This window comes from Rhinopithecus bieti, unplaced genomic scaffold (genome assembly GCF_001698545.2).
Source record: "Rhinopithecus bieti isolate Rb0 unplaced genomic scaffold, ASM169854v2 scaffold_7580, whole genome shotgun sequence".
NCBI classification, from domain to species: Eukaryota; Metazoa; Chordata; class Mammalia; order Primates; family Cercopithecidae; genus Rhinopithecus; species Rhinopithecus bieti.
Genome location: NW_016805470.1, coordinates 922,601 through 937,621, shown reverse-complemented (window position 1 = coordinate 937,621; position 15,021 = coordinate 922,601). Strand labels below are relative to the sequence as shown.

At 45.1% G+C, this 15,021-nt stretch overlaps 1 protein-coding gene across 1 annotated transcript in view; it reads right to left on the bottom strand.

Moving 5' to 3' along the window:
- Window positions 1-15,021, bottom strand: part of TMC2 (transmembrane channel like 2) — a 124,656-nt gene that overhangs the window by 87,725 nt on the left and 21,910 nt on the right. Inside the window, 2 exon segments of the mRNA XM_017872526.1 lie at window positions 7,708-7,860; window positions 10,608-10,923. Of these exon segments, the coding sequence (XP_017728015.1) occupies window positions 7,708-7,860; window positions 10,608-10,923 (469 nt within the window).

Below are 15,021 nucleotides of genomic sequence, written 5' to 3'. Positions count from 1 at the left end.
GGAGATCAGATTCAAAATCACACGTAATTTTGAGATGCAGAGGTAAAAATACACATGGGGTGGCCTGCATTCGATGCAGCCCCATGCAGAATGTTAGGAGAATGTATCAACCTGGTTGAAACCTAGAAGACACCTGGTTGAAGGTGAGGAACACAGGTGGCCAAAAGGAGGTGGCCAGAGGTTGGAGGTAACCAGAGGCTGAAGGTAATCTTCTTTTGTCCTGAAACAATTGCCATTTTTAGTTGTGGAGACAAGGATCAAACAGATGCTGATTCACTGTAAGTGGAAATTCCCTCCCTGCCTCTGAGGGGCAGAGTTCCTGGGGCTGGCGGGATGGGCAGAAGCTGAGGCCTGAGAAGCTGAGGAGGCCTATGCCTCTCTCACTGGAGCGGGTCTCCCAGTAAACAGTGGTCTCCTCCCCTTGGGCCTCTCTCCTGTCTCTTCCTAGCTTCTTCCCTTCCCCAACGCTCCTTATCCTGGACTCAGGTTTAAGGCTCTCCAACTTCTGGGTCTCCACCCAAGCTGGTGCCCCTGCCTAGAAGATCCATGGTTTCTGCCACCTTCCTTGCTAATTCCTACACACCTTGTAAGACTCGGGCCAAGTGCCCTTTCTGCAGGGAAGTCCCCATTGCCCCTCCCCACAAGCAGGCTGATTGATTTACTGTCCCCCCCACCCCCATCCCAAGGCACTGTCCCCTCTCTTGACTGGATGCTTTTGTTTTCAGAGCTGTGTCTCCTTCATCATTTACTATTAATTCCTTTTTATATATAGCCAGTCTTTGGGTATGTTTGTTGTATAGCTTTTTAGTAGTTGCTCTAGGTGTTATACTTATTTATTATATTATATATAGTCTACTTAGCTTTCAAAGTCTACTGATATTTTACTGGTTAGAATGAAGTGTGGAAACCTTGCTGCTTTCTTATATCCTTTTACCCTCCTCACTGATAATGTAATTGTCTTAAACATTTCTTCTACATTTATTGAGAACTACTTTATATGGTGTTATAATTTTTGCTTCAACTGTCAAATATGTTTTTAAAAACTCAAGGGGACATTTTCCAATATTTTTTCTACCACGTTCTTTCTTCCTTCCTGATGTTCCAAAATTCCCCCTTTATTATATAAAAAAAAATTATATTCTTTCTGTTTAGAGAACTTCTTGTTGCCATTCTTATAGGGTAAGTCTGGTGACAGATTCTCTTAGTTTTCCTTCATCTGGGAATGTCTTGATTTCTCCTTTATTCTTAAAAGATATTTTCACTGTAAATATATTCTGGGCTGAGAATTCTTTTCATTTAGCACTTGAAAATTGTTATGTCACTGTGTTCTGTCTTCCGTGGTTTCTGATGAGAAATTTCTTGTCATTATAATGGTGTTTTTTTCCCTGTAGGTAATGTTTTGTTTCTGTCTGACCGCCTACAAGTTTTTAGAAGTTTGACTATGATGTGTCTCGGAATGAATTTCTTTGCTTTGGGTTTATCCTATTTGGGATTTGTGTTGCTTCTTCAATCTGTACGTTTTGCCAAATCTGAGACAGTTTTAGCCATAATTTCCTTGAATACTTTTTCAGTCTCACCCTTTTTTTCCTCTTTTTCTGGAATTCCAACGATACTAATGTTAGGTCTTTTATTATAGTCCCACACATCCTTGAAGTTCTGTGCATTTTTTTTTTCAGGCTATTTTCTCTCTATTGTTTAGACTGAGTAATTTCTCTTGTTCTATCTCCAAGTTCACTGAGTTTTTACTCTGTTCTCTTCATTCTGTTGTTGAGCCCACTCACTGAGTTTTAAACATTTCAGTTATTGCATTTTTTTACTTCTAAAATTTCCAGTTGTTCCTCTTTATAATTTCTATTTTTTTTTTCTGAGACTTTCTGTTTTGTTCATTTGTTTCATGTGTTCACAATTGCTCGTTGAAGCATTTTTATGATGGTTGCTTTAAAACCTTTGTCGGGCAAGGTGTGGTGGCTCATGTCTGTGATCCCAGTGTCTTGGGAGGCTGAGGTGGGAGGATTGCTTGAGCCCAAGAGTTCAAGACCAGCCTGAGCAATATAGTGAGACCCTGTCTCTACAAAAATAAAAAATAAAAATAAATGAAATAAAACCTTTGTCAGACAATTCTAACATCTCTGTCATCTTGGTGTTAACACCTGTCGATCATCTTTTGTCGTTTAGTTTGAGGTCTTCCTGGTTCTTGGTATGGCAAGTGATTTTTAATTGAAACCTGGAATTTTGGATATTATAAGACTCTCGATATTATCTAAATCTTATGTCTCACCCGGCCGCCTCTGACATTCCTGTGGTAATTGAAGGTGATGTTGCCTGGTTACTTCCAGGTGGGAGTGAAAGTCCAGAGTCTTCATTTGGCCTCCTTTGACACCTGAGGCTGAGGAGAAGCTTCTTGTCACTGCTAAGCAGGGATGGGGTTCAGGCTTCTCACCAGGCCTCCACTCAAGCCTGGTTACTTCCAGGTGGTGGTGAGAGTCTAGACTCCCCACATGGTCCTCACCGAAACCATGGGGAAAGGGAGGCATCATGACTACCTGCTGGGGATGAAGGTCCCTGCTTCCCACTCAGCCTTCTCTGACACACCCTGGTTAGGGGTATTGAGGCACCTTGCTTTGGCCTGGCAAAGGTGGGTATCCAGGCTTCCCCACTTGCCTTTGCTGCCAGGGTTGGGAATGGGGGCTGTTGTTTTGTCTGTGGTATTTGGCTGGAGAACAGTTGTTGTCCAAAAGTTTTCTGTCTTGCCAGTCTGTTTCTTTCTCGGCCCTTTGGCTAGAAATAGCAGGTTTTTCTTGGGGCATTTTTTTTTTTTTGCTGCATCCATTGGAGTTTTTGGGTTGCCAGCTTTTCCAATAGCAGTCTGGGATACAGAAGGTAAAAAAGAAAATCCAAGGAACTCCGTGCCCTGGTCATCCCTTTGGTCCTGAGGCTCTTAGCCAGTTTGCCTTCTTCTTTCTACCTTTTCAAATCTTATATTTGCTTTAAATGTAACATTCAGGGTTTTCGTCGTACTTAGTGGGAAGAATAGGGAAAAGCGTCTCTACTCCATCTACCTAGAAGCAGAAGTCCTCTAATCACTCTGAAGAAAGCAAGCAGATTGGGTAGTTTTCTAAGACATTAGGCTTCGGACAAAGCTGAGAGATAGACCTGATTAATTCTATGATTAAAGCAAATATCTCCGATTCATGGGCACTAGAAGCTGTTATGCCAACTTCACATCCTACTGTGTATCATTATTGATGATGTCCACATGCTTCTCTGATTCATCTTTGCTCCCCAACCTCATCTCTCAGGCCTCAGCATAGTGTCAGGCATAAAAGATATTCAAGCTTTAATAACAACAGTAATCGCTATTTATTAATTGCATATTATGTGCTGGGCACTTAATAAAAATATTTTGAAATTGTTTGAACAACTCTGTGAGGTAGATGTTATTATTCCCATTTTACAAGTGAGAATTATTAGGCTCAGAGAGGTTAAGGGAAGGAAGTGAGCCTGAGAGGGATTGAGTAGCCAACCAAAGTCTCCAGATGTGGCAGAGGTGTGAATTCAGGTTTGCCCCACTCACTGCTGTTGCTTTTTATGTCTAGCCAGCCTTTTGTTTTCATATTTTTTTGGAGACAGAGTCTCACTTTGTCACCCAGGCTGGAATGCAGTGGCATGATCTCGGCTCACTGCAACCTCCACTTCCTGGTTCAAGAAATTCTCCTGTTTCAGCCACCCAAGCAGCTGGGAGTACAGGCATGCACCGCCACACCTGGCTAACTTTTGTATTTTTAGTAGAGATGAGGTACCACCATGTTGGCCAGGCTGGTCTTGAACTCTTGACCTCAAGTGATCTGCCCACTTCAGCCTCCCAAAGTGCTGGGATTACAGGTGTGAGCCACCACACCAGCACTGGCAAGCCTTTTTAGATAGTCTACAGTAACCATGCTCAGGTCAGCCAGTGCCTGACTGGGCCAGAGACTGGGACCCCCACACTACTATTTCTAAAAGAGAGGAGATAGTATGGGGATGCTGTCTGTAGCTGGAGACTTTATTTTCAGAAGAAGAAATCATACTGGAAGCAAAGGGGGTGCATTGTCGAATGTCTGGTAATTCTGGAGAGACGATTGCAAATTAAGAGAGCAGACTCTGTAATCCCAGCACTTTGGGAGGCCAAGGTGGGAGTATCACTTAAGCCTAGGAGTTCGAGACCAGTCCCGGCAACATAGCAAGACCTGTCTCTAAAAAAAAAAAAACAAAAACAAAAACAAACAAATGAACAAAAAAACAAACAGTGCAAACTCTGGAGTCAGAATTCCTGAGTCCAAATCCTGGTTGGGCCACTTAACTTGCTGTGTAGTCTTGGGCAAATTACTCAATTGCTCTGTGCCTCAGTCTTCTCATCAGTAAAATGGTAACAATAATAGTAGTACCTACATCATAGGGTGATTGTGAAGATTAAATGAATTGTTATACATACCACACTCAGAACAGTGCCTGGCACAAAGGGCGTGCCCAGCAAAGACTGGCTATATATAAAAAGGAGTTAATAGTAAACGATGAAGGAGACACAGCTCTGAAAACAAGAGCATCCAGTCAAGAGAGGGGACAGTGCCTTGGCATGAGGGGGGCAGTAAATCAATCAGCCTGCTTGTGGGGAGGGGCAATGGGGACTTCCCTGCGGAGAGGGCACTTGGCCAGAGTCTTACAAGGTGTGTAGGAATTAGCAAGGAAGGTGGCAGAAAGCACGGATCTTCTAGGCAGAGGCAGCAGCTTGGGTGGAGACCCAGAAGCTGGAGAGCCTTAAACCTGAGTCCAGGATAAGGAGCCATGGGGAAGGGAAGAAGCTAGGAAGAGACGGGAGGGAGGCCCAGGGGAGGAGACCACTCTTTGCTGGGAGACCCGCTCCAGTGAGAGAGGCCTAGGCCTCCTCGGCTTCTCAGGCCTCAGCTTCTGCCCATCCCGCCAGCCCCAGGAACTCTGCCCCTCAGAGGCAGGGAGGAGATGTCAGATTTCTCCTCTGACAGCTGAGGGAGCCCTCAGGAATTGTCACAGTCCCTGAGACTTACAGCCAGCTGGAGATCTTATTTCCATAAGCATCAAGGCTATACTTTTTCCACTGTTAATAAAAGATGTGTTCTGGTGACACCTGAGTGGGAGTGAGATTCTGTTAGAGTGACAGATGGCCGTTCTACCCTGCTGGCAGGAGAAGGAGCCCAGCTTGGAGGGAGCAGGGAGAAAGGATTCAAAAAGCAGAGGCTGAGGGCCAGGCATGGTGGCTCATGCCTGTAATCCCAGCACTCTGGGAGGCCGAGGCAGGCGGATCACAAGGTCAGGAGATTGAGACCATCCTGGTGAATACAGTGAAACCCTGTCTCTACTAAAAATACAAAAAATTAGCCAGGCGTGGTGGCAGGCGCCTGTAGTCCCAGCTACTTGGGAGGCTGAGGCAGGAGAATCTCTTGAACGTGGGAGGCGGAGGTTGCAGTGAGCTGAGATTGCGCCACTGCACTCCAGCCTGGGCGACAGAGCAAGACTCCGTCTCAAAGAAAAAAAGGAGGAGGCTGAGAAGGAAGACAGCCCAGAGCTAAGCCTAGCTTCCATACTGTTGCTACCCACCACATAGGACTATTTAAATTTTTTAAATTAATTTGTTATTTTATTATTTAATTGACAAACGGGCCAGGTGTGGTGGCCCATGCCTGTAATCACAATACTTGGGGAAGCTGAGGTTGGAGGATCACTTGAGTCCAGGAGTTCGAGATCAGCCCGGGCAACATAGCGAGACCCTGTCTCCACAGAAAATTTAAAAATTAGCCAGGTATGATGGCATATGCCCATAGTCCCAGCTACTGGAGAGGTTGTGGCAGGAGGATCACTTGAGCCCAGAAATTCAAGGCCACAGTGAGCTAACATGGTGGACTGGACTCCAGCGTGGGTAACAGAGCAAGACTCTCTTAAAAAAAAATTGTGTATATTTATGGTGTACGATGTTTTGATATATGTATACCTTATGAATTGCTAAATCAAGCTAATTAACATATGCATTGCCTCCCATACTTATTTCTTGTATGTGGTGAGAACACTTACAATCTATTCTTAGCAATTTTCAGGTATCCAATACATTGTTATTAATTATAGTCACTATGCTATACATAAATTTAAGTTTAAATAAAAGCTAAAACAAAACAATCAGTTTTTCAGTTACACTAATCTGTTTTAAGCACTCAGTAACCACACGTGGTAGAGGCTGTGTGTTACACAGTGCAGATTTAGACTGATTTCCATCATTGCAGAAAGCTCTGGTGCTCAGCAGCACTGGCCTAAAGCATAGGCCTGGAGGCATTACCAGAAGGTGTTTTTTTCTTGCAGCTGTATAGGAGATGACGTAATAATTTGCAGGGCCGTGGGGTAAGCTTTGTTTTCCTTGTCAGGGTCTCCCCAGTATTGGTGTAGCTAGATCTTTACTGTGCCTCTTGGGATAAATAGTGCGAAAATATGGCTGTCAAACTGCTCTGCTTTAATAAAGGGTGAGGAGTTTGACTTGAGGAATGAGGAAGCTCAGGTATGAGAGGAGCCAGGGAGCATGGGCTCCCTAAGAGGAAATGGGGGGGAGTGTCACCCCCAACACTGTGGCAAAAAAACAGAGGGACCTTGGGGAAAATGGTCATGTTGGATAGGAACTTTTAGCAGAAACTCAAAAGTATGTAACATGACTGCTGCTGCTATTTCTTTTTTTTTCTTTCTTTCTTTTTTTTTTTTGAGACAGAGTCTCCCTCTGTTGCCCAGGTTGGAGTTCAGTGGCATGATCTCGGCTCACTACAACCTCTGTCTCCTGGGTTCAAGCGATTCTCCTGCCTCAGCCTCCCGAGTAGCTGGGACTACAGGTGCCTGCCACCACGCCCAGCTAATTTTGTCTTTTAGTAGAGACGGGGTTTCACCATGTTGGCCAGGCTGGTCTCAAACTCCTGACCTCAAGTGATCCACCCGCCTTGGTCTCCCAAGTGCTGGGATTACAGGTGTGAGCCACTGCGCCCAGCCTACTGTTACTTCAAAACTGCAGCAAGGACCCCAGAATCATCAAATGCTCTGTGCATCATCAGCCTTTTACATGGAAACCAAAGAAGTGGCTGAGTAGAAAACAGGAGTCGAGTGGCATGGGCAGGAGGCCTGCTGCCATTCACAGAGTAATAGTCATGCTGCATGGGGGCCAGCTTGACCTTGTGCCAGGCAATGGGGATGTGACAGTGGTTCAGACAGACTCTCTCCCAACTCACTGTGCAAATCACACGAGTGAGAGTGTGTACACATGGAGAGATGCTGGGTGCTCCAGGAACATGAGAGAGACCTGCTTTTGAGGAGGAGGGGGTCTAGAAAGCTTCTGGGGGAAGGCATGTCTGTGTTGGGCTGTGAGGGAGGCACAGAAGCCACAAGATGAGGTGCGGCATGGGACAAAAGGGGCAGCCAGGCAGGGGAAGGCATGGGCACAGGTCGGGAGTCCTCTAAGTCTTCCATGGCTCCCCCTCCAGGGCCTGTGGTGCTGGCGAGCAGCAGGGCTGCCTTGACTCTCATGGGGCTCCCTGAGTGCTGTGCTCCTTGCTGGAGCATCCCCCTTCACATCAAGCCCCTTTGGGGAAATGTGGAGGGAGGGGCTCCCATTCCCATCAGAAGGAGCTGTGGAATCGGGCGGCCCTGGTTGGCCCGCAGCCTGCTCACCTGAGTTCTGTCAGCTTCTTCGCCATGGGCCAGGGCTTGCTCCGCATGGTGGCAATGAGCTTCTTTTTTTCTTCCACCTGCTCCAAGATCCGGGCCAGTTCCTCCTCAGACAGGGACTCCCCACCAGAGGCACTGGAGGCCAAGGAGGATGATCTGGAGGCAGAGCCAGGGCAGAGGCAGAGGGGAGATGGAAAGGAGGTGGTGTCCTTAGGTGCTGTGGAGTGAGGAGGCGCCCACAGGCAAGATGGCACTCCTGCCCCCTGCTCAGAAGCCATCGGTGACTCCCATCGCCTGGCAGCGGAGGCCAAAATTCTATCCTGTAGCCCAGGGCCCCAGAGGGCTGCGTCCCCATCCTCCATTTCTCCGAGTCCTCCCACAAACCACACACAGCTCAGTGCGCCCCAACAGAAATAGGACACAAGCCACTTACTGTAACGTAAATTTTTCTAGTAGGCACCTTGAAGTGGTAAAAAGCAATGGATTAAAGCAATTTTAATAATATAGTTTATCAAATATATTAAAAACTGGAATTTAACCTGTAATCAATAGAAAATTATTAGAGATATTTCAGTCGTTTAAAAAATACTGTCTTCAAAGGTCAGTATTCATTTTGTACTCACACTGCAAGGCTATTCAGATGTTAAACTTTCATCAGATATATTTAATCTGTATATCTTATAAGTTGATAGGTGAAAAAAGTACATTTGCCCAAATTGTTTTAGACATACTTAAAAGATTCCCAATAACTGAATCAAGTAGCAAAATATTATTTTCCTTTGATATTTGTATCTGCATTGACAACAGTAGTTTTTCTTTTTGTAGAAGAACTGTTTTGGCTTCAAAGTCAAATCAGTTTCAAAACTACACCTGCCCAAATTAAGTAAATTCACCAACGCTTATGTCAACTCAGTGGTATTAACATTGAGTTACAATTAAATGAGAAATGCGGTTCCTCAGGCACACGGGCCACATTTCAAGTGCTCGGCAACCACATGCGGCTAGTGGCTGTCATACTGGACAGCAGGGCTGTAGAGAATTTCCAGCTGGGGACCTCCCCATCTCCCAGATAATACTATGTGCTCAATTGTCCCAAAATCCAAGTGTCTGTGTGTGCTCCTTACAGCCTCCAGCCTATTCTGACTCCTTTAGTGATAAAAATAGTGACTCTCAGCTGAGCGAGACAGCGCCCAATCAGGTAGGTAAAGAAAAGGACTAAGGAAGGGTTATGGCTGGGCAGCCTGAGTGTGTTTCATAAATGGCAGTATCAGGGTGTGGGCTTGGGTTACTGCAGGTTTTAAAGACAGGTTTGCAGCAGTCTCAGGGTGTTTTAGCTTCTGATTAACTCCTGGGTAGCAAAGCAGAAGTTTTAGGATGCCCTTAAAGGTTGAAAAGCCTAGAACACAGAGATTTTTTTTTTTTTTTTTTTTTTTTTGCCATACTTCACGCACACCCAATCAATGATAGCTACCTTTGAGTCTCTGCATGGGGTGTTCCCACAGTTTGGGGGGTTGGGCATTCAGTCATTGCTTATTCACATTCCACCTGTTCTTCAAAGTCTCACTGAGATGTTCACCTTCTCCATGGAGGAACCCTGATGGCCCAGCACCCCAGGAATTCAGCGCTCCGTCAAGTCCTGTCTTGCATGCATATTGCTTTCTGCCTTGTCTTAGGATTACCAGTGCCTATGTCTTATCTCCTGTGCCACACTGTCAGTATCTAGGCAACAGGAACTGAACGTTTTCATCTCTCTAATGCCCTGGCATGGCCCTCAGCTGAAAATGACGAATGAGTCTGTGGCCCATTGGGATGGTACAGGCTCCCTCTAAAGTTCAGGACACCCAGGGCCCATCAACGGTGCATTCACATTATTTTTAAATGGCCGAGGGCACTATGCACCCTTTACCTCTTTAGTTCATGTCTGGGAGCAGCCAGACAGTAGACAAAGGCTCTAACCAAGCCAGGATGGTTGGCATGGCGACAGAAAAAATCAGTGGCCTTGTTTAAGAGCCTCTCTGTAAAGGTGGAGAGGAAGGCGAAGCACCCAACTGAGGCTGTGGGCAAAGAGGATTTGCTACAAACCACCGGGAAATAACATCAACTCTTCACCATAATCCTAATATTCCCAACTCTTGCAAAAGCCTTCCTACTCCTATCACAAGGAATTCTTAAAACAATCTGAGCAACGAATAAGGCATCTATTATCCTCAATGATTGAAAAAGCGAGGCAAAGAGGAGACACCTACTAAAATTGATAGCAAAAACATGAACCCCAAATCTTCACTTTCTGATGCCATAAGCTGGCCCTGTCCACTAACCCACACGTGCTAGTTGGTGCTAATGGTAATGGAACAAAGGAAGCAAAACAAATAAAATCTCCAAGCTCCAGAATTTCAGAGCTGGCAGCATCCTTGAAGGTCTCCTAGACAGTGCCACGTTTCCGGAATAGGAAACTGGCCCAGATCCGGAATCCGGAAAGAGGTGTTCTTAAGCCCTCGGATGGTTCCTGAATCCAATTTTGTTCATGTCTCTCAGCTCCTCCTCTTCAAGAGCTGGGGTGAGTCACCAGCTGAAATTCAGGGGATGCGGGGTCTTGTCCCACCCTGATGCCCTGTCACCTCACCACCCGCGCTCCACTTCACCAGTGTGCCATGAGACAGTGGAGTGGACAGCCCGTGGGCACTCCTCGTGCGAGGACCTGCGACCTTCATCCCGGTTCTGGGATAAAGAATCCACCGCAGAGCGGGGCAGTGGTAAGGGCTGGGAGATGCGGAAGCCAGAGCGAGGGCACGGGCTGCCTCTCACCAGGGAGGAGGACATCAGCCCCTCATGGGGGAAGGAGAAGGGCCGCGAAGGAGCGAGAGCGCGCGGAGCGAGCGCGCAGAATCGGAGCCACAACACACCTGGGTTTCTTCTGCCGCTTCAACTTCTCCTTCCTCGGAATCTCCTTTTCCTTCTTTGGGGTTGCTGTCTGCTCCTTGAAGGAAGCCCTCTCGTCTCTCTTTCTCCTCCCCCGGCAGGTCCTCTCTGCCTTGCTCCGCTCCTGTTCCCCCAGCTCTTCTCCGTGTCTCCTGCGCCCTGTTTGCTTCCTCCGGGGAGACCCCGGGCTTGGGCTGCCCCCAGCACGCTCCTTCTGGCTTCGCTGAGCTCCGCGCCTGCCCGGAGTTCCCTCGGCTTTGAGAGCCCGCTTGCTCGAGGATCTCCTTCCCAGCCTGTCACCTGCAGGGGCAGGAAATGGACAGTTCTGGTTCCAATGGCCTCAGGCCCTGGAAAATGTCCCTGGACGTGAGAAATAAAACGTCCAAGATGATTACGTGAGCTTGTGAGCTCTGCGGGGCTCAGAACAGGACACCCCAAAATATGGCACCTTGGCATATTGAGTATTTTAAGCCGAAGGAAACTAAGAAAACTGTAGAAGCAGTAAGGTCACTCTCTGGACTTCTCCCTCCCTTTTCCCTTGAAGACCTCCTGTGACAGGTGTCCTGCCCTATACCCAAGGAAAGGAAAGTCACACAGAGAGGCCAAGAGGAATCTGAACAAACAGACCTGGCTACTTCCCCCTGGTTGATAACCATGACATCATACCCTTTTGTCCTGCAATCATACTTCTGCACAAGTGTCCATAAAAATACAGTTTTCCACGTATATTTGGGTCTTCATTTCTGAAGGCTCGTGTGTCCCCTAAAACTTACATTAAATAAAATTGGATGCTTTTCTCTTGTTAATCTGTCTTTTGTTATTGGGGTCTCAGCCACAAACCTTGCAAAGGCTAGGGAAAGAAATCTCTTCTCCCTCAAGGTCCAAAGGCCACTTATTTTGAAATCCTCTGGTCTGCGTGAGAATGACTGCCTTGGTTGGGGCACATTTTCATGAGTTTTACCTCCAGGAGCCCTACTGAATTTCACTGTGAGGTCAGGAGTTAGAGCCAGCCTGGCCAACATGGTAAAACCCCATTTCTACTAAAAATACAAAAATTACTGGGCATGGTGGTGCGCGCCTATAATCCCAGCTACTTGGGTGACTGAGGCAAGAGAATCGCTTGAACCCGGGAGGTGGAGGATGTAGTGAGCTGAGATCATGCCATTGCACTCCAGCTTGGGTGACAGAGCCAGACTCTGTCTTTAAAAAAAAAAAAAATTAGCTTCCTGCGGTGGCGCATGCCTGTGGGGATTGAAGGAAAATTCCCTGCTGCTTCCAGCAGGAAAAACAACCGGTTTGAAATATGCCCAGAGCATTCTGATCTTAACAAAGGTCTGCTCTTAAGGGAAGCTGTTTTGCCGAAGTGAGCCTAGCTGACTGGAGTTTGACCGGAGCGTAACTGACCTGGGGAAAGAAAAGTACCCACCTCTAGTCCCTTCAGGTTTTCCTGTCTCACCTGAGGTCAGGAAGGAAGCTGAGAAGCATTTGTGAAGGTCAGAGCCCAGGGGCACAGGCTCACTAAAAGACTGAGATATAATTATAGAACTATAGAACATTTTTCCTCCCCCCTACACCTTACCACCACATCAATAGGACCCCCGTATAATGTCAGGGGTTTATAACAGAAAGAACTGCAAGGTTCAGATTCTATTTAAGATGGAGTTTTGAGGGAAACCCTAAATGAATAGAGAAAACAGTAGCAAGGGCTTTAGGGGAGATTGAATCATCTGACACCCACAACTACAGCAAACGGTAAATATAGCCTAACTCCTATCCTGTTAAACATAAAAATTCACATTAATGGCATATTCACTGAAGTTCCTTTTTTCTAGCACATCATGCTCAGTTTCAACAACAACAAAAAAAATGACAAGGTATACTAGAAGGCGAAAGACATAATTTGAAGAGACAGAGCAAGCATCAGAACCAGACTCAGCTATGACAGAGATTTGGTGGGAATTTTAAATAACTGATTAGGCCGGGTGCAGTGACTCACGCCTGCAATCCTTGCACGTTGGGAGGCTGAGGCGGGTGGATCATCTGAGGTCAGGAGTTGGAGACCAGCCTGGCCAACACGGTGAAACCCCATCTATACTAAAAATACAAAAATTAGCTGAGCGTGGTGGTGCACATCTGTAATTCCAGCTACTTGGAAGGCTAAGGCAGGAGAATTGCTTGAACCTGGGAGGTGGAGGTTGCAGTGAGCCGAGATTGCACCACTGCACTCCAGCCTAGGCGACAAGAGCAAGACTCCATCTGAAGAAAACAAAAATAAAAATAACTGATTAATATGTTAACAGATCTCATGGAAAAAATGGACAATATGCAAGCACAGATGAGTAATATAATCAAAGAGATTGAAACTCTAAGAAACAATAAAAAAGAAATGGTAAAAACCAAAAACACTGTAATAGAAGTAAAGAACACCTTTGATGGGCTCATTAGTAGACTGGTCACAGTCAAGGAAAGAGTCAGTGGGCAGAGGATATGTCAATAGAAACTTCCCAAACTGAAAGCAAAAAGAAAAGAAATTTCAGAGATGGAACAAAATATCCCCAAACTGTGGGACAATTTCAAAAGGAGTAACATATGCATAATGGGAATGCCAGAAGGCAAAGAGAGAAAGGAAGAGAATAAATATTTGAATTAATAATTGCTAAGACTTTTCTAATATTAATGACAAACACCAAACTACACATCCAGAAAGCCCAGAGAACATCAAGCAGGATAAATGCCAAAAATCTCCACCAAGGCATATCGTATTCACACTGCAGAAAACTAAAGACAGATAAAATCTTGAAAAAAGCTGGAGGAAAAAACTCACCTTACCTATTGGTACAAAGATAAGAATTACACTAGATTTCTCTCCAGAGACTGTGCAAGTAAGAGAGTAGAGTGATATATTTAAAGTGTTGAAGGGGAAAAAAAAAAGCATAGAATTCTGTATCCATCAAAATTATCCTTCAAAAGTGAGGAAGATAGACTTTTTCAGACAAACAAAATTGGAGATAATTTGTTGTCAGTAGACCTGCCTTGCAAAAAAAAGTTTTATTTTATTTTCATTAGAGACAGCGACCTTGTAGCCTAGGCTGGAGTGTAGTGGTGCCATCATAGCTCACTATAACCTTGAACTGCTGGGTTCAAGTGATCCTTTTTTTAGAGATGGGGTATCACTATCTTGCCCAGGCTGATCTCAAACTCCTGGCCTCAGGAGATTCTCCTGCCTTAGCCTACCAAAGTGCTGGGATTACAGGCATGAGCCACCCTGTCCAGCCCCTCAAAATGTTAAAGGAGGCTCTTCAGAGGGAAGGAAAATGACATAGGTCAGAAACTTGGATTTACGTAAAGGAAGAGCATTCAAGAAGGAATAAATAAAGAAAAAATAGGCCGGACCTGGTGGCTCACGCCTGTAATCCCAGCACTTTGGGAGGCCAAGGCGGGTGGATCACGAGGAGTTCGAGACCAGCCTGGCCAAGATGGTGAAGCCCCATCTCTACTAAAAATACAAAAATTAGCCAGGCATGATGGCACGTGCCTGTAATCCCAGCTACTGGGGAGGCTGAGACAGGAGAATCGCTTGAACCTAGGAGGTGGAGGTTGCAGTGAGATGAGATCGCACCACTGCACTCCAGCCTGGGTGACACAGCAAGGCTCCATCTCAAAAATAAATAAATAAATAAACAAACAAATAAATAAATAAATAAATAAAATCCTTCTTTTTAAATTCATGACTGACCTAAAAGATAAGGGTTTGTTTAGGATAATAATAGCAACAATATGTTGGATAATCACAGCTCATGGATAAGCTAAATGAATTGAAGCAATGTCAAAGAGACGGGAGGGAGACACTGGGAATAACCTATTATAAAGTACCTGCGCTACCCATGAAGAGGTATAGTGTTATTTAAAAGTGGACTTGAATCAGTTAGAAATGCAAATTATAGAACAAACCCTTTTTAAAAAGTAAAAAGGAAGCAAAATTAATATGCTAACAAAGGAGAAAAACTGGAATCATATTAAATGCTCAAACAAAACCGCAAAAGGCAGAAAGAGTGGAAGATAAAAATAGGAACAAAGAACAAGGACATCAAAGAGAAGACACAGCAAATATGGTAAACATTAACCCAACTGTATCAATAATCATTTTACGTGTAAATAATCTCAGTATACCAACTAAAGAAAGAGATTGTCAGAGAATTGATCAAAAACCAAGACCCAAGTATATGTTGTCTATAAGAAACCCACTTTAAATATAAACACACTTATAGATTAAAGTAAAGGGCAGAGAAAGACAACCGTGTTAACCCTGATCAAAAAAAAAAAAAAAAAAAAAAAAAAAAAGCTGGATGTATTGTTTTATTTACTGAAAAAGAATTTTTACAACCAAAAAAAAAGATC